General features: G+C 41.3%; 1 protein-coding gene across 5 annotated transcripts in view; it reads right to left on the minus strand.

Moving 5' to 3' along the window:
- Positions 1–1,658: 1,658 nt before the first annotated feature.
- Positions 1,659–25,391, minus strand: part of ap3d1 (adaptor related protein complex 3 subunit delta 1) — a 28,297-nt gene continuing 4,564 nt past the window's right edge. Inside the window, exons 3-35 of one of the 5 annotated variants that reach the window (XM_085447589.1) lie at positions 25,228–25,308; positions 24,934–25,014; positions 24,707–24,814; positions 24,424–24,553; positions 22,348–22,487; positions 22,140–22,213; positions 21,974–22,023; positions 21,531–21,580; positions 21,245–21,293; positions 19,387–19,532; positions 18,916–19,064; positions 18,574–18,804; positions 18,047–18,278; positions 17,765–17,910; positions 17,410–17,551; positions 16,234–16,305; positions 16,032–16,107; positions 15,647–15,846; positions 15,287–15,360; positions 14,111–14,134; positions 11,034–11,202; positions 10,709–10,852; positions 10,074–10,127; positions 8,331–8,435; positions 7,893–8,048; positions 7,135–7,182; positions 6,695–6,715; positions 6,198–6,387; positions 5,601–5,689; positions 5,260–5,345; positions 4,777–4,898; positions 4,524–4,603; positions 1,659–4,421 (exon numbers count right to left, since the gene is read on the minus strand). In XM_085447589.1, coding sequence (XP_085303715.1) covers positions 4,326–4,421; positions 4,524–4,603; positions 4,777–4,898; positions 5,260–5,345; positions 5,601–5,689; positions 6,198–6,387; positions 6,695–6,715; positions 7,135–7,182; positions 7,893–8,048; positions 8,331–8,435; positions 10,074–10,127; positions 10,709–10,852; positions 11,034–11,202; positions 14,111–14,134; positions 15,287–15,360; positions 15,647–15,846; positions 16,032–16,107; positions 16,234–16,305; positions 17,410–17,551; positions 17,765–17,910; positions 18,047–18,278; positions 18,574–18,804; positions 18,916–19,064; positions 19,387–19,532; positions 21,245–21,293; positions 21,531–21,580; positions 21,974–22,023; positions 22,140–22,213; positions 22,348–22,487; positions 24,424–24,553; positions 24,707–24,814; positions 24,934–25,014; positions 25,228–25,308 — 3,615 coding nt within the window. In that variant the 3' untranslated portion in view covers positions 1,659–4,325. The remainder of the gene's footprint in view (positions 4,422–4,523; positions 4,604–4,776; positions 4,899–5,259; positions 5,346–5,600; positions 5,690–6,197; positions 6,388–6,694; positions 6,716–7,134; positions 7,183–7,892; positions 8,049–8,330; positions 8,436–10,073; positions 10,128–10,708; positions 10,853–11,033; positions 11,203–14,110; positions 14,135–15,286; positions 15,361–15,646; positions 15,847–16,031; positions 16,108–16,233; positions 16,306–17,409; positions 17,552–17,764; positions 17,911–18,046; positions 18,279–18,573; positions 18,805–18,915; positions 19,065–19,386; positions 19,533–21,244; positions 21,294–21,530; positions 21,581–21,973; positions 22,024–22,139; positions 22,214–22,347; positions 22,488–24,423; positions 24,554–24,706; positions 24,815–24,933; positions 25,015–25,227; positions 25,309–25,391) is intronic. The other 4 variants (XM_085447591.1, XM_085447592.1, XM_085447590.1 and 1 more) reach the window with 4 other exon arrangements.

Raw genomic sequence — 25,391 nt, forward strand, 5'->3', positions numbered from 1 at the left:
GTATATATTTATCATAGTTTAACCCATATAAATACAAAACAAAGTTTTTAAAATATGCTTTCATTTTTCAAATCACAAGAGCAGTCGCCTCAAGGCACTTTATTCTGCAAGATAAAGACCCTACAATAGTACAGAGAAAACTGTAACAATCAAACCACCTCCTGTGAGCAAGCACTTGGTGACAGTGGGAAGGAAAAAACCCCTTACAACAGGAAGAAACCTCAGGCAGGGGTATCCATCGAGTGGTTGGGGGTGAGAGAAGGAAAACGGAACAACACAAACATTTGTGTTTGTGCCAGAGATTAATAATAACTACTGATTAAATGCAGAGTGGGGTGTAAACACATAGTGAGTGAATAAGGTAAGTGAAGAAGAAACATTCAGTGCATCACAGGAAGCCCCCAACTGACTATTGGCCTGTTACAGCATAATTAAGGGAGGAGTCAGGGTCAGCTGATCCAGCCCCAACTAAATGCTTTATCAAAAGTTTTAAACCTTGAAAATAGAAAGGGTGTCGGTCCACGGAATCCAATCTGGGAAATGGAATTGACCTGGGCGACTTGCTGTAAATGATAGACCCATGAATTCTGCTGTCTGCCAGAAAATCCTGAAGGAGAATATCTCACCAAGTCCACCTTTGAAAGAAAAATTAAAGTTTTGATTTTGTGGTTGCCTAATCAAAGTCCAGGTCTGATAAACTTACTTTCTCATGACCAAAATTCCTCCACAGCAGTGTGAAAGACTCATTGCCAGTTTTCACAAATGCTTGATTGCAGATCTCACTGGCTGGCACAAACAGTTATTAGGTTACTAGCTCTTTCACACAGGGCAGGTTTGGATAGCTTTTCTCCTTTAATAAATGAAACCATCATTTAAAACTGCATTTTGCATTTGTTTAGCTTGCCTAACATTTCTTTAAACTGAAACATGTTAGTGAGACAAATATGCAAAAAAAAGAAAGAAAAAAAAATCAGGAAGGGGGCCAATACTTTCTCACAGCACTGCACAATTTACCCCTCTCTCTTTTGACCTTTACCCTAGTTGCACTCTCTCAGGTAAACAACTTCTTAAGACCTTACAGTTAGGATGTTCATTGTTTATGATGAAGGTAGAGTCTTTATTTTTAGGTTTTGTGTCGTTTAATGTACTTCTAGTTAAACATACATAAGTGTCCATTTTTGCTTGCTCTTAGAGAAAAATACAGTTCGAATCGCGAGCTTTGTTTTGAAAGTCTATACCGGAAATTCATTTTGATCTCGGTTATCTTTGCTACCGAAAGCTTTTCAGCCTCCTCTTTTTATCGGGTGCCTTAAGGAGGAAAGGGAGGTTGGCCAAGCGGCAATTTCGATAAAACAATCAATTTTTTCATAAAACTTCAATCTGAGGCTTTGTCTGCTCAACTTTTCTCAACTCAGCTGCTCGCTGTCAGTCAGGGGTCTCGATTACTTCTGCTGCTAGGCTTTCTGGGAATTGAAGTTCAAAGCGGCACATCTTGCTTTATTGATAAAGAGACGGGTATTAATTTGCCAAGAACATATCTTCATCTACACGTATACACTCCAGGTTTCTATCATTTCATTCAAAACTAGTTTTTTGTATGCTTATTGGCTCACTTTAACACGCGCACACACACACACACACACAAAAGGACTACAGCATCTTCTTACAGCTTTTATTTATTTATTTATTTTTTTGTTGAGTGGAATTTCTTTGAAGGAAATGTAATTTATGTTGTCCCCTTCTGAATATGACATTGTAGAGTTGAATATGAAGAAATAAAAAGACAGGACCTTCAAAAATCTGTCATATGAGAGTATATTTCAATGTCACAAGCCAAACTTGGTAGAATAAGTCATTACAGCTGAACCAACAGAGCATTAAGACAGAGCGGGTTTGCCTCTCAGTACACTGCTTCACGTAACCTGTTCTACTGTTATTATGAGCCCCATGTCCTCAGTGGTGCGACACCAAACAGAACCCCCTTCCTTCCCCTGTGACTAATAATTTTAAAACATTCAATGGTATCACTTCTTTTAATTGTCTGCACTTAGAATAGATAAAAACACAATACCATCAAAAATAGAGAATGGTCAAGAAAACCTCATTTAAAAAAAAAAAAAAGTAGGAAAAACAAGAGAAAATGGAATGACATCTTTGTCTGTGTAAGCATGACCATGGGAAAGAAACAAGGAAAATAAAAGTGTACATTCCTAATCATGCAATATACAAATTTTAATCTAACAGTATGCACAGAATGATCAGTATTAGGACAGCGTGTGATTAGAGAAGTCGTTTCTCAGATTCATGGATATCATTTTCAGGAACAGGGAGCGCGTACATAATTTTTTTCTACTGACGTTCCTGAAAAACAGCTGATCACCTCTGATTTCAGACTCTACTACTGAAAATCTAGTGGAATGGCTGACTTGACCTTCAGGCCAGACATCATTATATTTCTTATCTACAATAGCAGACAAATGCAAGAGAGGAGGGCCTTACCAGTATATATATGAACAGAGACGCTACCAAGTCTTTTTTTCCTTTCACTCTTGCTACTACAAGGATCAGTTGAAGTGGACGGGGTGGTTGCTTTAAACATGAATGATCCAAATGAAGACATCAAACAGAGTTCAGCAGGAAGTCGGGTGTTGTGTTTTCTTTAAAGACTCTCCTAACACACACATACACACAAAGTAGCAAGGCAGTTTCTGGAGGGAAAAAGAAACATGGGGGGGATTTATATGGGTGGGTCAGCTGGCTTTTTCTGTGATGCATGAGAGGGAGACGGGCGCAAATATTTCACATGAGGACAGACAAAAACCACACAACTGCTGCTGCTGACGGAGGCGACGCTTCCTTACTGTGGAAGCCGTGTTGATTAATACTGACTCACAGGGCGCCTCAAGCCACTGACCAGTTAACAGCGTCCGCTTAGTAGTAAATGACTTTTAGCAATCTCATATGCAGACCAGCAGTTTTAAAAGAAACAGTACAGGCAGGCTGAGAGTATAAGTGTGGTGTCCTTTAACTTGTCACAGGTTGTCTTTCCCCCCCCACAGAGGACAGTGATGTCAGCTCTTTACGTCAGATTATTCCGTGAACACGTTGGCCAAGTGACGACCTGCCTTCAGACAAAGAACAGCATCCTGCTTTACAATATTATTACATCTTCTATACAATAACTAAACCATCCATGCGTGGTAGAACACAGGTGGCTTTGTCAGGTGTAATAGAAACCTCACATTGCACTGGATTTGCCAAAGGAATGATATGTTCAAAGTCCTTGGGGAGGGTCAATCTGCAGTTTAGCACTGTTAGATCAGTGCACTCAGGGGAGAGGTGGGGGCTCTACAAGACTTATGAAGTGCCGGAGTAGGTCAGACTGCAGGGCTAAGGCACAGAGCAAAACTACTGAACTACTGTACAATCACCCGTAGAGACACAAGGATTCGGTTCAACTAAACACCAGCAGATCTGCTCTGAGCCTCGCCAAGAGGCAAGTAGGGCAAAAGCACCCCGATACAAGCTTAAAACCCATGCCTTATTTGTAGCTTTGGTTTCACCTCTGCTCTCCTCTCATTGCACTTGCCCAGTGTCTGGTCTTCTCCAGGCACCAGGTCAGTGGTGGGTGAGCAGGTTATAGCGCCCATCTAGTCCGAAAAAAGAGTCAATCACCTGATTTATCTTTTTTCAAGGCCTACACAGATGAGCAGCACACACAGATTTTAGTGAGCAGTAAAGAAGGGGATTAGATGAAGGCGCAGTCAGGTTTCAGACAAAGATAAAGAAAAAGAAAAGACAAAACAACAAAACAAACCAAAGACAAAAACGTCAAAACAGTAAAAATACAATTCAACCATTAACAGCAAAAGTCCAGTTGTCAACATTACATGACGCGACCGTCACAGATTGAATTCCCGACAGAGTGGAGGGCGGAAAGAGACGCAGGAAAGAGAAGAGGACGCCAGGCGTCCAGAAACGGGAGCTCAGTCAGAGTCGGGGTGCAACAGGGCGGCTGTTCGAAAACTAGGAAGTAAAAATGAAAATTACACTGCAGAGAAGATGAAGCATGTACACAATGAGTCTGTAAAGCAACATCAAGTGTGAGGGAGTGACCACAGAGTGCAAAGAGGGGCAAAGTGTGGGGCGCTGGAGAAGCTGAGAAGGGGAAAGAAATCTTGCAAATCTGCAGACTAATAAATAGGGCGATACTGGAAGTGCCAGTCGCAGTGTTTCGTAACGTGATTATGTTGTGTTTCAGTGAGGGAGGGGCGGGATGGAGCGGTAGGGTGGAGGGTGGGGCACCCTTCGGCTGTCAGACACAATCAGCACTGAGAGAAGGTCTGCTTGATCTCATCCAGCACATTCCCAAGCAGCGTTGGCTCGTCACATTTAGCGTCAATGGACACAGTCTGACCAGACTGGGAGAGAGGGGGAGAGAAGTGGGGGACAATGTCAGCATCACCACCTGAAAACTCTTTTCATCTTCGGTTTTAACTCAGATTTATGTTATTGTCGCTTACAGTTTTGACCAGCAGACAGACATGGTGACCCTGGATAGACCTGCTGTACATGGAGGCACAGGAGTCGATCCTCTCCACAACTAATCAAAGACGAGAAAGAAGCACAATCACAAATGCAGCGCATCAGAATTAATGTCAAAATTACCCAGCATTAATACACTTTTCAAACATTCCCCTCTGATGATTGTAATTTCCTGCATGTGAAGTAGCACAGGTTTCAGGTCCCCCGAAAAAAGTGATAATGTAAAGGTACCAGAAAAGTGGTGGTGGAAGCAGATCCTGGCCAGAAGGTGATGGAAGGGCATGTTAACTCCCTCCAGTCTGACAGAGCTGCTCTTCAGATCTCCCGACTCCAGCAACTTTGCAAACGCATCACTGAGAGAGCAAAAGAACAAAAAGAAGTCAGTTTTAGATTTCTCCATTACTAAAATCTAACGAAGATTCAACAGATTTTAATGATTCCCAGACCGTGGTTCTTGATCTTTTTAATTTAAAATTTCACACAAGCTCTATCTTAAAACAAGTACAAGTGAAATTTACTGATATTTATTCTTCCTCAAAGATGGCCATTTTCTACTGCCACGCTTAAACCACAGTCTCACCACTCAGTCTACAAACTCTCCCACTCCAAAGATTTCTCCCTGGAAACACTTTGAGAGGAGTTTCAACAGCTTCTTTAAAAAGTTTAAATGACTCACTGAAACTCTGATATGAATGGAGGAGTGGCATAACCAACCTGTAACAAGGAGTAGTGATCAGGTAGGAGGTGCAGGTAAAGTGCAGTTTGAAGTCCAGTTTCTCATGAGTGGAGGAGTCCTCGTTCTGTGGGAATGGAGCAAAACGGCATATTAAAAACACCTGTTTGATTCCTTCATAGGTCTCAGAATTAACTCATCTGCTACTAGGCCAACTCTAGTATTACAAATACAAAAGATGAATTAATTAAGCCGCAGGTTTAATAATAATGTATAAAAAAATCCTGTCAATCTTGTTTGCGTTTCATTTGGATTTCAGCTTTTTCATTAGATTTTGTTTTCTTTTTAGTATACACGGCACTTGTTTGCTTTTCCTACGAACCTTTACAATAAAGGTGAGGGTTCCTTTCAGCTTCTGCGGCATTACGATGCTCTGCACAGTGAAGACAAATCGTGCTTCATTGGACACTCCTACAAGAAAAAACAGAAGCTCTCAGCATCAAATCATGGAACTCAACAACTTTAAAAACTCATATAATACAATTTTTTAAGTTGCTGCTTGAATCATCTGTAACTCAGTAAAAAGGATGGACATTTATTCTGAAAAGCCCCACTACAATTACCAGGAAAATGCTTGTTTTATTTTATTTTTTTAGTAAGCCAATATTATAGCAAAGGATAACTATGATGCCCATTTCCAACCCCATATTTTCCATCTTGGGTTATGCTAGACTAGCTTTACATGGTTTAAGTAATACTAATTTATCTTATCCTGGGCCTCAGATAATAATCTGCCTGAACAAAAGAAACAAACAAAAACTCTTTCAGCTCAATTCAACCTCAGTTTAAGCTAACTTACTTCTGATTGGATGCCCCTCCAAAATATGAATACTAAAGATTTGAGGGGGGCTATGGGCTTTTAATTCACAGTCATGGATGGATGGATTCATACACGATTTTTCTTTAGATAATAACTGACCAGGGGGAAGCTGGAAGGGGACGGTAAGGCCATCATGTGGACCTGACCCTTCTGGCCTCTGCAGCTTGGAGTTCAGAGAGTCCAGCACATTGAACTCCATGGATTTGAGGAAGCTGTCACTCTTATTTTCAAAGATGACAGACACCACCACCTGACTGCCATCCTGTAGGTTCCCCTGGATGTCACACACCTTACGGGGAAGAGGGAAAACAAGGAAAGTGCTAAACGTGGATTTTGGAACAGTGAATTACGGTCTCATCTTTCCTCTCTTTTACACAGTGTTAACAAGGCAAATCAGAGTCACTACCCAGATCCAGAGCACACATCACCATTTCCAAGAAGTGAACACAAGGAGATAATCACAAGGACAGAATCATTCTCAGAAACCGAGCGCTGCTGCGCTAGAGAAACATAAATTAGTCTGCCCAAGGAGGAAGGCCTGTAAAGAGCAACGAGACCAGAGAGAAACACATCTAGGACAAAACTTTAACCAATACCTGATCAGCATCCTCCATCATCTTTAAAGAGAGGAAGAGAAAAAGAAATCTGTATATGATAGTTCTTTTTGGTTTTTTTAACTCTAATTACTCCACATGCTGGATCTTGGAAACAACAACGTTTCTCTTCCTCAGCATCTAGAAAGAAATGTGCGCTATAATGTAGCAAGAAAATTATTTTATTTATTGTCTCACTAAAGTAAACAGAAGAACCCAACATGTCGAAATAAAGCAGAATATTTATCACAATCTGGTTCCCTTGGTGCATTTTAATTAACAATGCAAACTATTAGATTGGAGAAGGCATGAGCAGCTTTGGATGCTAAAAATTAAATTCGAAAATTAAATGTTTCCATGGCCAAAATGAGACCGGAATTATTTTAACAAATTGAGAGCAAAACAAATTTCCAAAGCCTGGCATCGCAGTCACCATCACTCACCATCTTGATGTAGGAGTTCTCAGCCAGCAGGCAGTAATTGGACATGGGCTGAAAGGAGAGAAGAGCTCAGGTCAGAGGAGGCGTTCTCAGCCACTAAGCATGCTAACTAGGCAACAGGAGCTCCTACCTAGCTGCTATATAACAAGGAAGGCAGTGTGTGCTGGCAGCAGTAAGTGGGTTTACCCAGTGGAGCTCAGATGAATGATGATAAATTATACTGCCTACATGCGGCTTTGAGTTATTCGTGTCTTTGAGGTCAGTAAGCTTTTGTTTGTCTGTTTTCAATCGAAGAGGAATGACACAAAGATGCCAATTTAATTTTTACTTCACTCATATCATCTCTACTTTAACATCCATCAAATGCTAAAACCAAAGAGTGCTGTACATAATGTTTTGCTGTACGTATCAATATGGTATTGTACATACCTATACATCTATATCATCAATTCCTCATGTATATACTGTATAGTAACCAGTTATCCATCCCCAGCTTGGTAAATGTTTTATTCCAAGATCTTGGCGCACTGCACATTTAAATATGCTATACAAATTGCTATTGTCTGTGTCGTGCTTTTATCAGTAATGTTTCTTATCTATTCTGTTAAGTAAATTGAGAGCAACGAAGAAAAAGAATGAGCCTAATTCTTTGTACGTGTACATTTTGCTGTACCGATTCTGATTTAGGAAACCTAACCCGTAGTTTACAAATTAAAAGTAATGATCGGTTAAGTTTAATGTTGTGGTTGTTCGACACTGACCGGCAGAGGCTCCTCCTCCTCGACGGTGCCATTCTGCACAGACTCCTCTCCACCTCCATCGCTGTGGTGGTGATGGTGATGATGCTTCTTTTTCTTTTTCTTCTCCTTCTCTTCCTTCTCTTTTTTCTGCTTCTTCTTCTTGTGCTTGGATGACTTCTATAGAGAAAAACCCAAAGAAGGAGAAGGAGATAAATTTCCTGAAGTGATGTTTAATCGCCATTGAGTGTTAATGCTAATGAAAATAAAACACAAAGTGGCAGAATTACTCCCCCAGAGCCCACAGAAACTGGCAGGTCTGCGACACATCGTTCACACAAATGTATCAGAATTAGAGTTGCCAATTCCCCGAGTCCAGTCGGGGTTACTGTAAACTGGAATCTCAAGCAGTGCTGTCAAACTTTGTTCCTTCCAACTATTGCCTCGTCTGCGTTAACTCACACTCTCCTCCGTCTCGGTGTCTTTGGGCTCCTCGGGCTCAGAGTCGGCCGCTGTGCCAGCAGGCGCCTCGGGCGCTGGGGCTGCTTCTGCTACTGTTGCTGCTTCCTGTTCAGATACACCAGCACGCCACCAAATAAACACACAAACAAGAACAACCACAGCGTTTAACACATGCAAAACTTTCTACCACTTCTGTGTTGACATAGGTAAGTGAGGTTAGTGAGTTCACTCAGTCATTCATAAGAGAAGTCATTCATGATCACCTGCAACCTACTGAGCTGAGTGACACCACAAACAAACATCAGGTACAATGAGCCAAGAGTATTGCATGGAAGAATGCTAAACATGAGCATATCATGTTTGTATGGACCTCTACACCTACAGCGGTTTTGCTGTACAACTGCTGGATCCACTGCACTAACCAGCTACACTGGGTGCTGCTCGAAACTGAAGCAGGCTGACTGACAAGCTAAATATATGCAACAGTATGATCTGGGACGCTGGTGTGACAGCCAGAACAAAAACAAGCGTTCCACGAAGACATCGATGCATATTACTGGGGCAGCTTTAACTCTTGGGCTGACAGTTCAAATGATTAATAACAGAAATGCCCAAAGGGAAAGTTAAAAGGCCTGACAGATCTGAGCGTACAGTCATGTTACATGTATAGCTAAGGAAACAGTGTGCCTGTTATTCAGTCTTTTCATGGAACAGTCAGGATGAAATAGTGGAGCAACTGGATAGCTTAGCTTATTTAAACAAGCTGGAAATGGTGTGAGAGCGCTGTCCTGGCATGACCACAGGCCACATAGATTTAATTTAAAACAACTGAGAAAGTAATTTTCCTATTTTTTTTAAATGAAAGAAAACAGTCATCAAAAAGTCTATTAGTAAAGGTGAAGTTTAGCAGCTGATTTGGGAAATTCTACTTTGTTTTCAAACAGAAACAAAGATAATTATGGCCCCACACTGAAGAGATAATGGAGAGTGGATATTGTGCTCATACAGTGGTGACGTAAGAGGAAAGGACTCTGGGCCAATTTCTGGGGAGCCGTTTACCCCTCTTCCACCACTGCGGTGCTGGTGTCCAACCTAGAACCATGAAAGGCTATCCCAGCAATAACTGTTAGCTGAAGCTCACATATCCTGTCTACCACTAAAATAACTCCAGCTTCTGTTTGGAGTTTGTGTGTGTGTGTGTGTGTGTGTGTGTGTGTGTGTGTGTGTGTGTGTGTGTGTGTGTGTGTGTGTGTGTGTGTGTGGGTACCAGGACCACACTGGTTCAAAGACATATTAGTGACATTTGGTCCATTGTCACTTCTTCAAAAATAAAGAAATCAATAAATAAAGATCACAAAAAACAAAAACAAAACAATAAAAAGTAACAGCACCTGTTCTGACATCATGACTGACACAACACAAGGCAAGAAGAAGTGCGAGACAAATACAGATACATACTGTGTACACACACATGCTAGAAAGCAGAAGGGTGCTGGAAAATGACAGAATATAGTGTTGTGAGCCCTGTGAAAGAGAGGCAGTGTCAAAAGATGCAGAGGGGAGGAAAAAAAAAAAAAAGGAACAACTGAAGGGCAGCAGAGACAGAATGTATGGTTACACCAATGTCTGAGGCAGGTTGATTGAAAACCGTGTCATGAAACTGAACAGATGTGGGCAGGACAGGGTGAGAGAGACAGAAAGAGAGCGAGAGAGAGAGAGAGAGAAAGAGGGGCGTGACTCAACCTGGGTGTTAGAGGGCACTGGAGCATTTGAGAGCCAGAAATCCAGGTCCGAAACCTAAAAGAGGAAGGGAGGGAGAGGAGCGCGAGGAGGTGAGAGGGGTGAGGGCCAAACAGGTTCTGTGTCTTACTACTATTCATGAAAATGGATACAGAGAATACACTGTCCTGTTTCATGAATAAATCAAGTATTTGGCAAGAGACTGCACAGTCGGCTACGAGGAAACTGATACTTGATCGCTATAGCCGATTGAAAGACAGGCTGGGAAAAAGCAATGGAAGCGCCGAGTTAATGAACATGATAAAACGTGTCTGCTTGCATTTAACCATTTGACAGAATTTGTAGAGCACTCCTTAAGGCAGACCTTCCCAAAGTGTGGGGCCCGCCCCCTAGGAGGGGCGCAGAGCCATTGCAGGGGGGCGCGGTACGAAAAGGAAAAACAAAACAAAAAAATTTTTCTTGTAAAACAAAGGGGGACCTAGCAAAAAAGTTTGGGAACCACTGCCTTAAGGTATCCTTTAAGCCATTTTAATTATAATTTTATAGATCTGGTAATTAAAACCAGTGTTTGGATGTTAGATACAAACTGCGGCGCCGCGTAGGAAACATCCTCGGTCCAACATGTTATAAAGGCGTACCTCAGCACTAGTTGAAGTGGGCTGTGCTTCCACCTCCTTCGTTTCTTCCGATTGGACCACGGGCTCTTCTGCTTGACCTCCAAGAAGATCCTCCTCCTTTTCTTCATGTTTGTGTTTTTTCTTCTTCTTCTCTTCTTTGCTCCTCTGTGAAAACAGGAGAATATATTCCAGTCGGTGTCAGTCAGGTTAAGAAATGCAAACACTGAGTCATCAAATTGTGACGGCGCAGCTGACAGCGCACTACTGTTCTCCCCTCGCTCTGAGTGCTCCGTGAATCTGATTTATGACCAGAAGGTGGGAAATGTTTCCAGCATCTTAACCTCACCTTCCTATCCCTCTCTTTATCTTTCTTCTTGTCCCTCTTTTCTTTGCTGCTCTTCTTCTTGGGTTCCTGTGGCGTGGCATTTTCTGCCTCTCCATCCTCAGCAGAGCTTTTTGGAGCCCCCGCTGCACGATGTGACCTGACCGGTAGCTTCTCGCTGTCTGCAAGCGGCCTGCACAAACAAAACATACAGATACATATTTTAACTCTAACTGGGAGGTGATTTTGATCCTCCTGGGCTACATCATCTGAAAGATGCATTCCTTGAGTATTAATTGTTAAAGGTGAACAAGGCATGTAGGGTGCAGCAATCCACCATTCTCAAGCACATGTTCTGCACTGTGAAGCAGCCAGGTCTCATTCAAAGCACAAGACATTCCTCTAGCAGAGCTCCACACGGTCGATCGATCCTAATAACGTCCTCCATACTGAAGTGATAAGAGCTGGTAAACTTACAGTGGGGCAAAAAAGTATTTAGTCAGCCACCGATTGTGCAAGTTCCCCCACTTAAAATGATGACAGAGGTCAGTAATTTGCACCAGAGGTACACTTCAACTGTGAGAGACAGAATGTGAAAAAAAAAATAATCCATGAATCCACATGGTAGGATTTGTAAAGAATTTATTTGTAAATCAGGGTGGAAAATAAGTATTTGGTCACCTCAAACAAGGAAAATCTCTGGCTCTCACAGACCTGTAACGTCTTCTGTAAGAAGCTTTTCTGTCCCCCACTCGTTACCTGTATGAATGGCACCTGTTTGAACTCATCGTCTGTATAAAAGACACCTGTCCACAGCCTCAAACAGTCAGACTCCAAACTCCGCCATGGCCAAGACCAAAGAGCTTTCGAAGGACACCAGGAAAAGTATTGTAGACCTGCACCAGACTGGGAAGAGTGAATCTACAATAGGCAAGCAGCTTGGTGTGAAAAAATCAACTGTGGGAGCAATCATCAGAAAATGGAAGACATACAAGACCACTGATAATCTCCCTCGATCTGGGGCTCCACGCAAGATCTCATCCCGTGGGGTCAAAATGATCATGAGAACGGTGAGCAAAGATCCCAGAACCACACGGGGGGACCTGGTGAATGACCTGCAGAGAGCTGGGACCAAAGTAACAAAGGTCACCATCAGTAACACACTACAACGGCAGGGAATCAAATCCCGCAGTGCCAGACGTGTTCCGCTGCTGAAGCCAGTGCATGTCCAGGCCCGTCTGAAGTTTGCCAGAGAGCACATGGATGATACAGCAGAGGATTGGGAGAATGTCATGTGGTCAGATGAAACCAAAGTAGAACTTTTTGGTATAAACTCAACTCGTCGTGTTTGGAGGAAGAAGAATACTGAGTTGCATCCCAAGAACACCATACCTACTGTGAAGCATGGGGGTGGAAACATCATGCTATGGGGCTGTTTTTCTGCCAAGGGGACAGGACGACTGATCCGTGTTAAGGACAGAATGAATGGGGCCATGTATCGTGAGATTTTGAGCCAAAACCTCCTTCCATCAGTGAGAACTTTGAAGATGAAACGAGGCTGGGTCTTCCAACATGACAATGATCCAAAACACACCGCCCGGGCAACAAAGGAGTGGCTCCGTAAGAAGCATTTGAAAGTCCTGGAGTGGCCTAGCCAGTCTCCAGACCTCAACCCCATAGAAAATCTGTGGCGGGAGTTGAAAGTCCGTGTTGCTCGGCGACAGCCCCAAAACATCACTGCTCTCGAGAAGATCTGCATGGAGGAATGGGCCAAAATACCAGCTACTGTGTGTGCAAACCTGGTAAAGACCTATAGTAAACGTTTGCCCTCTGTTATTGCCAACAAAGGTTATGTTACAAAGTATTGAGTTGTATTTTTGTTATTGACCAAATACTTATTTTCCACCCTGATTTACGAATAAATTCTTTACAAATCCTACCATGTGGATTCATGGATTTTTTTTTCACATTCTGTCTCTCACAGTTGAAGTGTACCTCTGGTGCAAATTACTGACCTCTGTCATCATTTTAGGTGGGGGAACTTGCACAATCGGTGGCTGACTAAATACTTTTTTGCCCCACTGTATGTCTTAAAAGCCGGAAATTAGGAGTTAGTAGCGTGCACTATAGCCCCCTGTTGGAAAATCTTTATATATAATATAAAATCTAATATAGATATTATATAAAACCATGCTGTGTCATCAGTCTCCAATTTAAGTAAATTTTCTTTTTTGGTTTTATTCTTTCAGCTTTAAATTCCTAGAATTAAGTAACCTTGCTTTTGTGGTGTCATTTTTCTTTTAGAATTACAATCCAAAAGAAAGACTTCCACATGTGTTTTTGTAAGTAAACATTAATTTATAAGACCAAAACTGTTTACAGCTTGTCCTGCATGATCTCATCAACACATTATTCAAACGATCCACATTCTATCCTTGGCTTAAGGCCACATCTTTTTCCACTGAGGGCAGGCAAAGCGTATCCACTTAAAAACAGCTGGAGACAGTCTGGGGGCATGCCAAGTCTACTAAACTCAGCTGAGCAGATCTAAGAGAAAAGAATTACACTATTGCGTCGAACCGCTGGGATAGGTTTCTAAAAGCATGTTGATGCCGATTGCCCAGTACAAGAAAAAGAAGAGCCAACATGCTTTTAGGAAACTATTCTGGGAATTTAAAGGGTGAAAGATTAAGTCCTGAGAACATCAGCAGCCAGTTCTTATTTTCTTTCTTTCTAGGAAATCATTTTGTTTCCCTTTCTTTAAGGACAGATAAATCAGAACTGCTTGTTCAGAAATAGAGATGCTGATATTTTCAAGAACATTAAAAAAAATAAAAAAGAAGAAGAAGCAGTTTTAAGAGAGGCGGGATACTACAATATCGTTATGCATCACTAGGTCAAATGCTACAACTAAAGAACAGATCGAAGGGAAGAAGAGCAAAAAGAGAAAGTGGACATTACAAGCTTCAGATAGGTAAGGAACAGACAGCTATATTAGTTGAAAAGAGCAGGACAGCTACTTGGAAAGCAAGACAGAGAGAAAGACAAAGGTGACCTGTGCACAGTCAGAGGTCAGGCCCTATGGCTGGGGTGCTACTCACCTGCGCGCAGTTGTTTCCAATAAGCTGCCCACACAAAGAGGCAGTAATGGATGTGTGTAGGCACAGAAAAGAGGAAGCAGAAAGCATGAGGAGGAGTGCGAGGAGGGAGAGGGCCGGTCACACTGGCTTTAATGCTGTGACTGGAAAGCTTCAGGAATAAATGCTAAAACTACACTTTCATGAAATGTTTGGAGAGCAACAGTTTTTATCTCTCTGCCTCAGTACACCAAAACAACAGGTTTGAAACAAAAGGATTAAAATGCAACTTTTAGGTTAAATTTGGAGGATTTAAGAAAAATATTAGCATTGACCACAGTGGTCATTTTTATACAAAGTCCTCCATTTTCATCAACTCAAATATAATTGGACAACTTGACATAATTGCAGGGAATCAAAGTTCATGGCTTATTATTTTTTAAAGGCGTTTTTGGCTAATCGTGTGTCTACATTGTGGAGATTAGTGTCCTGCCTAGATGCTGTGATGTGTTTTTTCTTTACCATGGAAAGCATCCTGCGATCATGCACCACTGCTGACTTACATCATGGCCTGGGCCTTTTCATGTTCACAGGTGCTTCATTTTTTTCTGAATGTTCCAAAATGCTGATTTGGCCACTTCTTATGTTCCCACACTCTCTCTAGTAAATTTGTTTTATTTGTGCACGCTAGGTTTGGCTCGATTCATTTGAAATAAGATCCCCTTTGAGAACGGCTTTTGCATTTGAATTTGAATGAACTGCTTCCAAATGCAAACGCTACACTTGGAATCGACTGCAAACCTTTTACATGCTTAATTCAAAAAACAGCCTAAATCTGTCCACAAAACAGCCCCAATGACACAGGACTGTAAATAAGCTACATCTGGTTGTTGATACGATTTCTTTGTTCAACCACTTGAATTTAACCTAAAGTCTGCTTTTCAGTTTGACTTTGATAGATTCCTTTCAAACAGCTCTCTGTTGAACTCACTATTCAGTTATTTTCTGACATAACTGGACTTCAAACTAGAAATCCTCCAGCTTTAAAACAAGGTACACAACACAAACAACAACTTTGGGTGGAAAATCTTAAATTTCAGTGCCTGGCAGACTAGTTTAGATATAAAAATGATGACTTCAGCATCTTCAAAATCAGCAGTTAAAGTGATGAAGGTCGAACACATGTAAAATAAAACTCACTTGTCCAGGTCGATGTCCAGGGCTTTGTGAGGGTCATTGGGGTCTTTGTCATCGTCATCGCTGGGTAAGGCATTCTGTAGGACAAAACAAGAGATTAGCTGAGCTACTGACTTCCAGTGATCTTTGTGATGATACAGTAAAAATATATTTATAAAAAACTGAGTGAAAATGATTTTCCTTGAACATGTCAGTGTAAAATAATTAACATTAACTAAATTAAATAATAAAGTAATAAAACTTTCAACACTACATAGAAAGAAGGACCAGGCGGAAAAAGAAGGCTTCAACAACAACTTACAGAATGTTTTAAACTTAGTATTTATAAAAAGTCTTCTTCCATTGATGTCACCACATGCCTACCTCTGGCATCTCCTCTGTAACAATGTCGACCACATGTGCAGGTGTGATGTCCTCCTCACTCTCTGGGCCTGAGTCGTGTTTCTTCCCTCGCCCACTGCGTTTTTCTTTCCTCTTCTTCTTCTCCTTCTTCTTTTTCTCTGCTCTCTCTTTCTGCCGACGCTCCTCCTCTAGTTTAACGTATTGGTCAGACATAGGCAGACCTGTGGGGTGGGAGGGAGTTGTAGCTAAGGGTAACGTTGATAATTTTCAGTATACGAATAGAAAAATTGTGACACAACAGTATGTTTGCAAGTAAGGCTGCACTTAGATTCAGGTGAAGTTATGATAGTTATATTGGGGTTCCTTTTTTTAGTTTTTGTAGTAATATAAGGATTGCGTGTCCCACCTGGGACTTTGAGAGGCACGCTGAGATCAATCTGCACGACTGGGATGTGTTCCACTCCTGGAGCTTCCTGGTACACCTACACATAAAAGAATTCATCTCAAAAAGGGTTTTGCCATACATGAGCGTAACTACTTTTACTAAATACCCTGTGCAGTGAAAATGACTACCAACACAAAGTAATTACTGAAGACGGTGAGCATACCTTCTGAGAAGATGGAGAGGCCTTGATGTAGAATGGGTTGTTGGCTTGCTCCTGCTTTCTGGCTTCTCTCCTCTTGTAGTGGAAACAAGAAATATAATATGAATTCACGAACAGCCTACGTCACTTATAGCATGAGCTGGGATCCAAGGGGGAAGCTAGATTTACTAACTGTGAGTCTGAGGAGATTAATATTGATTCTGAGTCAATGGCAACTTTAATAAACAGTCACAGACCATTTTATCACATATGTTACCGTTCATTTAAAAAAAATAAAATAAATTAAAAATAAATTAAAAAAATCAATGATGAAAAAACCTGAAGGCTTTGGCATATAACAACATTTAAAGTAATGTACCGAAACAATAAATAATTCATATCCAAGACTAGAAACAGTGCTGGCAGCATCGTCGGTCTGTCACTTTCTAAAACTAAGATCAAACCTTACAATTCTGCTTCAAAGTCTTGATGCGCATCTATGACTGCTACAGATCAGAAGAAGTGCACACGGTGGGATTTCCTACTGTTGGAATTAGTGCTTACAGGACCGGATTCGTCCAATCTGCAGACAGTTTCCTCCCCAACCTCAAACCTCTGTCTTAGGTGGCAGAAGAGCCACAGAGCAACACTCAGAACAAAATTAATTCAGATACGAAAAGTTATTTCAGAGGGGAAGATGGAAAACCAAATGTCAATTTCCCCTGATAAAGAAAGCACAAGTCCAACTGGTTTTAAGGCTTTTTTAAGGGAAACCCATCTGCTGAGGTGGCATTAACATGTAGTGACTGCAGGGCCAACATCTCTGTTCCTCTTTTCCTCCATGATCACTTTAAACCATACTCTACTCTTTCTATTAGTCAGCACTTTGTAAAAGAAAACGGTATGAAAATGATGAGACTTTTACTAATCCTGTCCGTTAAAACAACAACAAAAAAGTCAGAGTTGTGTACTGTTTTTGTTCTATGTTCCATCAGTTAAAATTGAGAAGTTGCTTTGAAACTATTTCTTACTCATGGTGGCAATTTTTTCAGCTGACATTATAAAAATTTCAGTAACAACACAAAAAGGTTAAACACCTCAAATGTTACAAGCTAAAACAAAAAACTAATTTGGACATGGAGTCCTGGATCATAACTGCTCTTTGCAGTTTATCAATGATACAAAGACCAACCTACGCACCCTTGCCAGCTCTTTCTCGTCCACCTCTGTGTGACGGGGGCGTGAGTGTTTGGGCTCCTCCTTGGTAAAAATAGCCTTGGGTTGCTCATCCTCAGACTCGCTTTCAGAAGGAGGCTCATTGATCCAAGCATCCAGGTCCAGCCTACACACACAAACATGGTTGTTGTATTCCATTATGAAAAACTCAAAAGCAGACACATGCAGCATAAATGCCGAAACGTTTTAGTTACTCTTGCTGCTACACCTCAAAGGTGAGAAACAAAAACACTGCATTTTAAGCAAAAAGATTATAAACTGTAAAAATATGTGATATTGCAGTTTTGTTTTGTTTATCTCATGTGCTGAGCCAACGTACCCTTCGGGAACAGGCACTTTCTTCTGTGCCTTTGGAGCTACAGGATTGAGTTCTCCAGCAAACAACGCGCTGACTTCTTCTGCTACTTCTATATCCTTCTGCTGCAGTTTCTGGATGTATTTAACTAGCTGCAGGATGCAGGACGCCTGAGGAAAAAGGAGAGGAACTGTAGATTGCAGGTATTTATCCGATTTGTATGCAGTAGGTAACCTTGTAATCTGTGAAGCATAAAAGGTCAGGCTCTGTAAGGACTCTGGCTCTTTCAGTCTTCATTTATCTTACCCTCTCCTGCACCTCGAGGTTAGCACTCTGGACAAACAGTGGTAGCCTGTCTATCATCATCTGGCTGGTTTCCTGTGCAGCTGTGCTGTCTGTGTTCCCCTCTTGGTTCTTCAGGATGGTGGCAAACAGCTTGGCTGCATTCTGCACATATACAGCCTGGATGTGACCAGGTAGGGTCGCGACCTTAGGACGCAGCATGGCCTCCAAAGTCTGCACGGGATTCTCCAGGTGTCTAAAACGAGGGGAAGATTTCTGTTATTTCAGGTTTGGTACTCTCAACCCTCAGGAAGGTTCCCAAACAGATACAGCAGTACAGTGTTTGGGTTACACACATTTGTGACTGTGCAAAATAAATACACACAACACACTACATACTACATATTATATGACTGCATTAACTCTGTCCTGACTCATCTGCTCTTACAGAGTAAAACGGTATTTGCTCTGTCTCTTCTGTTTGCCAAACCTTTAGCGTCAGGCAGAGAGTTTAAATATACCAACTATACTGACTACTTCTAATGACTTACTCTGAGAATTCCCCACAGATCCAGGCTGCAGCATACAACACTTCACAGATGCCGTTTCTCTGCATGTTGCCTGTCAGCAGGTGGGCGTTGTCCAGCAGGGTAGCCATCTGGGCAACAGCAAAGACCCGGATGGCTTTGACTCGTATGGCCACATCCAGCATCTGAGAGGCAATGAGGTGGCCGTGCCGTGTGCCCTCTAGTCGGGTCAGCTCTACTAGGATACTAATGTACCTGTTGGGCAGACATGGAGAGGGCGTGTATATAACTACAACAAACAGCAAATGTAAAGCAAACTGACACACCTCAGAGTGAAGCACAGGACAGTGCTGCTGGTAAACTAACCATTCAAAGTTGGTGATATACTGGTAGTTGCTCTGACTGCAGATGTCAATGATTTTTGTGAGCAGTTCATCTCTGTAGGTGGTTCCTTCGGCTTTGTCTACATGTATCATCAGCTTCTTTACGATCTCCATCAAGTTCTTCTTGGACACCTGCAAAGAGCAGAACCCACAAGTGACCACAGAGAATTATTACTTTACTAGATCAAACGGCACCATTTGCAGAGTTCTACAGTTGGCAGTAACAGTTTACGGTATCTATTGTACTTGACACTTTAGTGTGTGAGTGCTAGCAAAGCCGTTTTATTATACCGAGCTACAGCAAAGTAGTTACAGCGAAAGTTCTGTTTTTTGTATTGCATTGCACCGTATTCTTTAGAATAGACTGAAACAAGCATAATCCGGATCTAAAAATATTCAACATTAGTTTTCGTGAACACTGAATAAAACAAAAGTCAAAAGTTTGGCTGCATACCATGCCATAGAGCAAGTCCAGAGCTCTCAGACGGATGGACTCATCCTTGTCATCCAGACACTGGAGAATGAGGTCTTTATGAGACTGCACTGATTTGGGGTGGGTCTTCAGGATCTTTGACATCGCCAGCAGGCCCAAATACTTCACTACAGAAATACGCAAAAACACGCTACCTTAGTGTAGTTAAAAAAGGACACACAACAACCCTTGAAATCTCCACACGTTACCAAGTATATTTTGTTCACCTTGCTATATGCCATCACTCTTAAACCTGATTAGCTTTACATTACTGTGACTGCAGTAATAATCATATGTATGTAATAACTTTAATACACTATGAACTCTTTCTATGCTCATCTTCACTTCGCTAATCTATAAAAAATATAAATCACACAGCAAAAACAAAAATAAATTAAAACAGGAAATAAACACAAAACACACAAAAAGATGGAAAGGACATACAAACACGCACACGGGACACAGTCTTGTTTTGCTTTATCCTTTCTCATACCCCTGGCAGCTCATTCCCCCCCCTCTCAGGTTCTGTGATCAATAAAAGGGTGTTATACTGACCTTGGATCAGTGAAGCTGATCACTGCAGTGCTTAGATTAGAGAAGTGACCACTGATGTGGACTTGTGGAAGTTCAGTGATGTGCTGAACAAGAAAAAGCTACACACATTTTTGAAACATATTTCTTTTAACCTATGGTTTTAATTGTGACCATTTTGGTTGCTAGCATGTTGCCATGGTCGCCCTTATTTTGCATGGAAGAGGCAGAAGAAGATGGTAAAGCACAACTTTTACTTTGAAGGTGAAAATTCTCCATTTTCAGCTGGCATTGCATTTTTGAAGACTCATTTAAGCTCACCAAGTATTTATCAATAACATTTATAATTAATATTAATAACTATTATCATCATCATCATCATCATTATTATTATTATTATTGCTGCCAACCCTGACTGGTTGGCAATAATAACCCAATAATGATACATGCCTAAATGTGACTGAACCCTTAGTTACCTGCACTCCATCTAATGGCATCATCACCAAAAAGTATGTGACCTGACTTTTACTCAGTCCTAATTCAACAAGTGTTCTACATGAATTTACTCAGGGCTTTTAAGTGGGCCCTGAGATTAAATACTTTACCAGTTAAGCATCGTCACAAGGGAATCGCTACATATTTACGGCTTTACTCACTGATGTTTTGGAAAGTTTTATACCCAAGTATAACTGTGAAACGAAACAGGGGCACAGCAGTGATCAATGAAAGGATAAAACATTGAACCACAGGTTCACAGTCTACTCTATTAAGGCCATGTCCACACTAATAAGTTTTCCTTTTAAAAAGCATGACTTTATGCCTTTGAGTACTCACTATTACAGTGATTTAGGACTGATATGGGAAACATTTTAGAGTGGATGTAGCCTATGACCAGGAGTCTACAATTTACTTTACACACGCACAGTTATCTACGTTTTAAGATCCAGACAACTCGAATACCCGAATGTAGAAATCTAAGCTCCAAATGGCTGTGTGCAAAGAGAATGTAATAACAACTTATAGTATAACAAATTTAAGCCCCTCTAGAGTGAAGCAAAGAAAATATTTTTAAAAAATTAAAATTGGGTACTTTTTTGTGTCTATTCTGTTGGAGACCGGGTGGATGTGACTTAAGTGCAATGGTATTCCAAGCAGGACGCCCAATTGAGAGTGAAAAGGTAGTAATGTTCGAGTTATCCAGAGTCAGGAGGTCTATGTTATTGTCGTCTAAAAGGGTGGACTGTTCCATAGTCAAAAACACGCAGACAATGAGAAAATGACACACTGCAGGCATTGACAGAGGGCTCACAGTTCTGGTCCGAGTCTTCTATCAGGATTCGCAGTTTCTGCACACAGAGCTGTGGGGGAGACAAAAAACAGAGAGGGAGAGGGACAGATCTGTTATCACCACGGAAAACCTTTCCACACCAGGAGCTTTGTGAGACTTTCTGGCCTGTCTGATGGCTGCTGTGTTTCTACTTAAGCTATGTTGGATCAGACGGCATGCACTGTGATTCAACTGGAGTGGAAAGGGTTAAAAATCTGCAATTAAACACGTGAATATGTTGATGAAAGAGAGGAACTGAGGAGATTACCTGGATACTAGCACTGTGGTTAGGCATCCCCGAGGACAAAGAAATCAACACTGTAATGTAGCACAAGGAAACAATTACATCTGAGAACGATTTTTTATGAGCAAGTTTAAAAAAACCAAAACAAATAAAGATCAGAACACGTGAGGAAAAAGACCTCTGCTAAATCTCAAGGATGTTTAAGCGCCAGTATACAAGTTAAAATTTAACTTGTACAAATTCCACTTATTCATTCAAGCAAAGCTAAGAAAATGTGGTTTTAGCACGTAGGAGGACTGAAAAGAGCAAATACAGATAAGACACTACACTGTATTTTTTGAAGATCAATGTATAAGCTTATTTCTCAACACAGATGCAAAAATATACTGAAACGATGAAATAAACATGGGGCTGGGGCCACTAAGCTAAGTGAGATTTGATGTGACCCACAGAACAGCTGTACTGACCTGCAATCACAGTGTTGACACATTCATACAGCAGAGACATGGCAGAGGTACTGTGAGAGAAAAACATCAGGACGGTGAGAAAGTTTAGAATTATTATTGAGCTGTTTATCAGATTAGACTGTTGTACCGTCTACGGGAAATACAATAAAAGAGAATTTCCTCTCACCTGTGGATTAGATTTGTTAGAGGTTCAATCAATTTCTTCCCCAACCGTGGCTCCAACGGTGTGAGTGCACCAAACTACAAGATACACAGAATTTCTGGATTTTGTTTGTCCACAATCACCTTTCAGAAGCTGGTACACTAAATATATAAAAGTATATATTTAAATCTATTCAGTTACTAACTACTAAAATGTAAATGTAAAGTCTTACCAGCTTTATGATCTTAATGAGAACCCAGTTGTTAGTAGAGGAAGTCATGAGTTTGAAGAAAAGCGGGGCCAATGACAGGTAGTTCTTAGGATTTCTCCTGGCCAGCTCACATATGACATTTACTGCTGCTGACTGGACGCCTAAAAGGAGAGAATATAACATCAGGAAACAAGTATTGAAAACTACAAAAGCTTAATTTCTTTAAAAGAACATTGAAAAACTATGTAGTCTGTTATTAAAGAAAAAAAATGTAATGTCCAATGACTGCAGTCCAACATACAAAACAAAGCATGTAATAATAAAAGAATGGAATTTGTACTGTCGTCATAACTGGATAAAAAAGTGAGATATTAAATAGAGTAGAGTAGTAAGTATGAAACCATCTAAAACCAGAAGAGAGTCAGCAGTATTGTCTTGCAGTCTTGGAAGTCCTGGCTCAGCACCATACCCAAGCCTTCTTTAATCACATATTCGTTGCTGCTGAATCATTTATGGGGTTCAGTTAGGGGATCTGATGTCTTATATTGTGGACAGTCTTAATTTGTAATGCTTTCTGGAGTATACTTTATTGTAAAAGTTCTGGTGTTGCTAACCATTAGCTGCTTCTCCACCGAGTCTTTCGACCCCTGCAAGTCCAACTGTAGTGTCTTGGACTGCAGCTGGTGACAGTATCGCTTGCTTTGCTCTGCAGCCTTAGACAGCTTAGTGGAGTGACTCACAAAACCACTTCTTCATCTGGTGCAAGCTCTACTTGCAGCTGCTGTCCAGTTTGCAGCAGATAACAATACAAGGACTAACATTCCCAGCTGGAGTCTGTTGGAAGGATGTGAGACTCACAGAAGCGGTAGCTGAACGACGCGGTGAAGTCCACGGGAATAGCTATTGCTGGTACGGAAACATAAGACGAGCAGGCCAACTTTGGCAAATTTACCAAAAAGCAGCAACCTGATAATCTAGAACTCAAAACCAACACAGAAGGGCTAAAAAAGCCAAGGCTCCATCTGCTGTGGTGTACCCTTGTGAATTTAGCTAAAATGATGCTTCAGCAGTGATAACACCTTGGTCGTCCACTAGCAGTCCATGGACAGCCTGTCTGCTTGGAGACAGCGTCTGCTGTGGATGGGGGCACTGCACAACATGTTACAACCAGTATGTGGGCGACTCTTGCTTATTCTGTCAGCCAGCCGCTGAGCAAAGCAAAGTTATGACATACTAAATGATGAAGTGAAACCAAGTGTTACAAACAACGAGAAGTATCCACTGTAGCCACAATCTGTACTTTTCATGCTGTATTTTTGGATCTTTAAATTTTTTTCCCAAGCTCTTTCAATTCCCAGTGAACTCTGCCATCGATCCCTTCCCTGTTCTGGCCCATTTGTCAACCAATCAGCATTTGACCAACACGGAGCGTCATCCATGTCAAGCACAGTCAAGTTGGCCTGAAAACCCCTTTTCGTACGCCGTCCGTAGGGAAATAAATATGCCAGTATTTGACACAACTGCGTTAAATTAATTACACATAAACCTGAAAGAAGCTTTATTGTCTTGTTAAAGTATCCAAAAAAAAAATGTGCTTCAGTGGTGGTGAGTCAAATTCTAGTGTTTTCTTCAGCAGCCACCAAACAGCTAATCTTGGGTAAAATGTGACATCAAGGTGGCTTAATCCACCATTTATATACACAATCAACAGTTACTAACAACTACACTTAAAAAAATACTTAAAAACAGCACCTTAAAAATAATAACACTGTCCAAATTTTTCTGTACCTTTTGTAATTTTTTCCAAATGAACTGATTGGCTCACGATGTGATTAGTAAAAAAAAGACAGTCATCGCCCAAATCTGAGAGTATGATTTTAACCAAAAAAAATATCATGTGGCGCTCGGTTCATGTACACAGAGGCCCCAAAAGTTCCAGCTGTGTCTATTAAAGCTCAGTGAAAACAAAAGGTTTGTGGACATGGGGCACAAATCAAATGTACTAGAAAAACCAGCAAATGATCTCTCTTTTTCATGAGCGGAAATGAGAAACAAACGTTCCCTAGCAGACTGGATAAATACTGTGTTTTCTGATACCTGGGTCTGGGTCCTCGAGTTTCTCCTTGAGCCTGGGAAAAGCTGGGCGCAGGGACTCGGGATACTTGAGAAACACCTTATACATGATCAACACAGCTTTTTTTCTGATGTAAGGTTTAGTGTGGGACATCTGCAGTAGAAGACAGTAAATACACATTTTTAAAGATGTAAAAACAACAACCCTGGAATGACAGCTTATTTGACTGAAGTAAATGGTAACGAGCAAAAAAAGAAAAAGAGAAAAGAGCAGAAGTCATGTGGGTACACCTCAGGACTTACTCACCAATGTCATGATGTCATTAGCTAAGTCCCGAGCTAAGTCAGGGGTCACAAAACAAGACAGACCAGTGAGGGCAACACCTGTGTCATACTGGTTGGGGCTGCTGAGATCCTGGGAGAAATAGATTAAAAAAATAGGAAGAAAAACAAAAAAGAAAGAAAATATTAGCTGAGGGAAAACTAACAGTAAGGAGATATTTACAGAGTTCACAAAACATGTGCATCGCTGACCTTTCGAATTTGATTGGTTGTCAGCATGATGACGTCTGTGTTCTCATGAAAGCACTGTGAGGCTGCCAGGTAGCCAATCCTCTGTAGGAAAGCAAGCAAGCATAAAGAACATACTGCTATTATATTACATTACTACAAACATTCGTCAGCCTGTTGCAGCACCACAGAGATCCACTTATACAGCTCACTCAGCTGTGACTACATCACTTTGTAAATTCTGGGTGTGCATCTTCCTTTCCATTTGCATTACTCTGTCCTGCACTTCCACGACCAATCCTGACATCCCAGACTTACCTTGTACGTGAACTTTGAGGAACTCATGACTTCAACGATGTTGAAAGCAGCCCAGCTGACGTCATAGCCCAGCATTTGAAGCTGCAACATAGAGGAGACAGACATAGATTGTGACTAAAAGGAAGAGGGGGAGCTCTAAGCTGCTCCGGCGAGGTACAGAGAGA

The sequence above is a fragment of the Copadichromis virginalis genome, linkage group LG23, assembly GCF_057382275.1.
Source record: "Copadichromis virginalis isolate Kocher_CV1m ecotype Utaka linkage group LG23, C_Virginalis_male_GT1.1, whole genome shotgun sequence".
Taxonomy (NCBI): Eukaryota; Metazoa; Chordata; class Actinopteri; order Cichliformes; family Cichlidae; genus Copadichromis; species Copadichromis virginalis.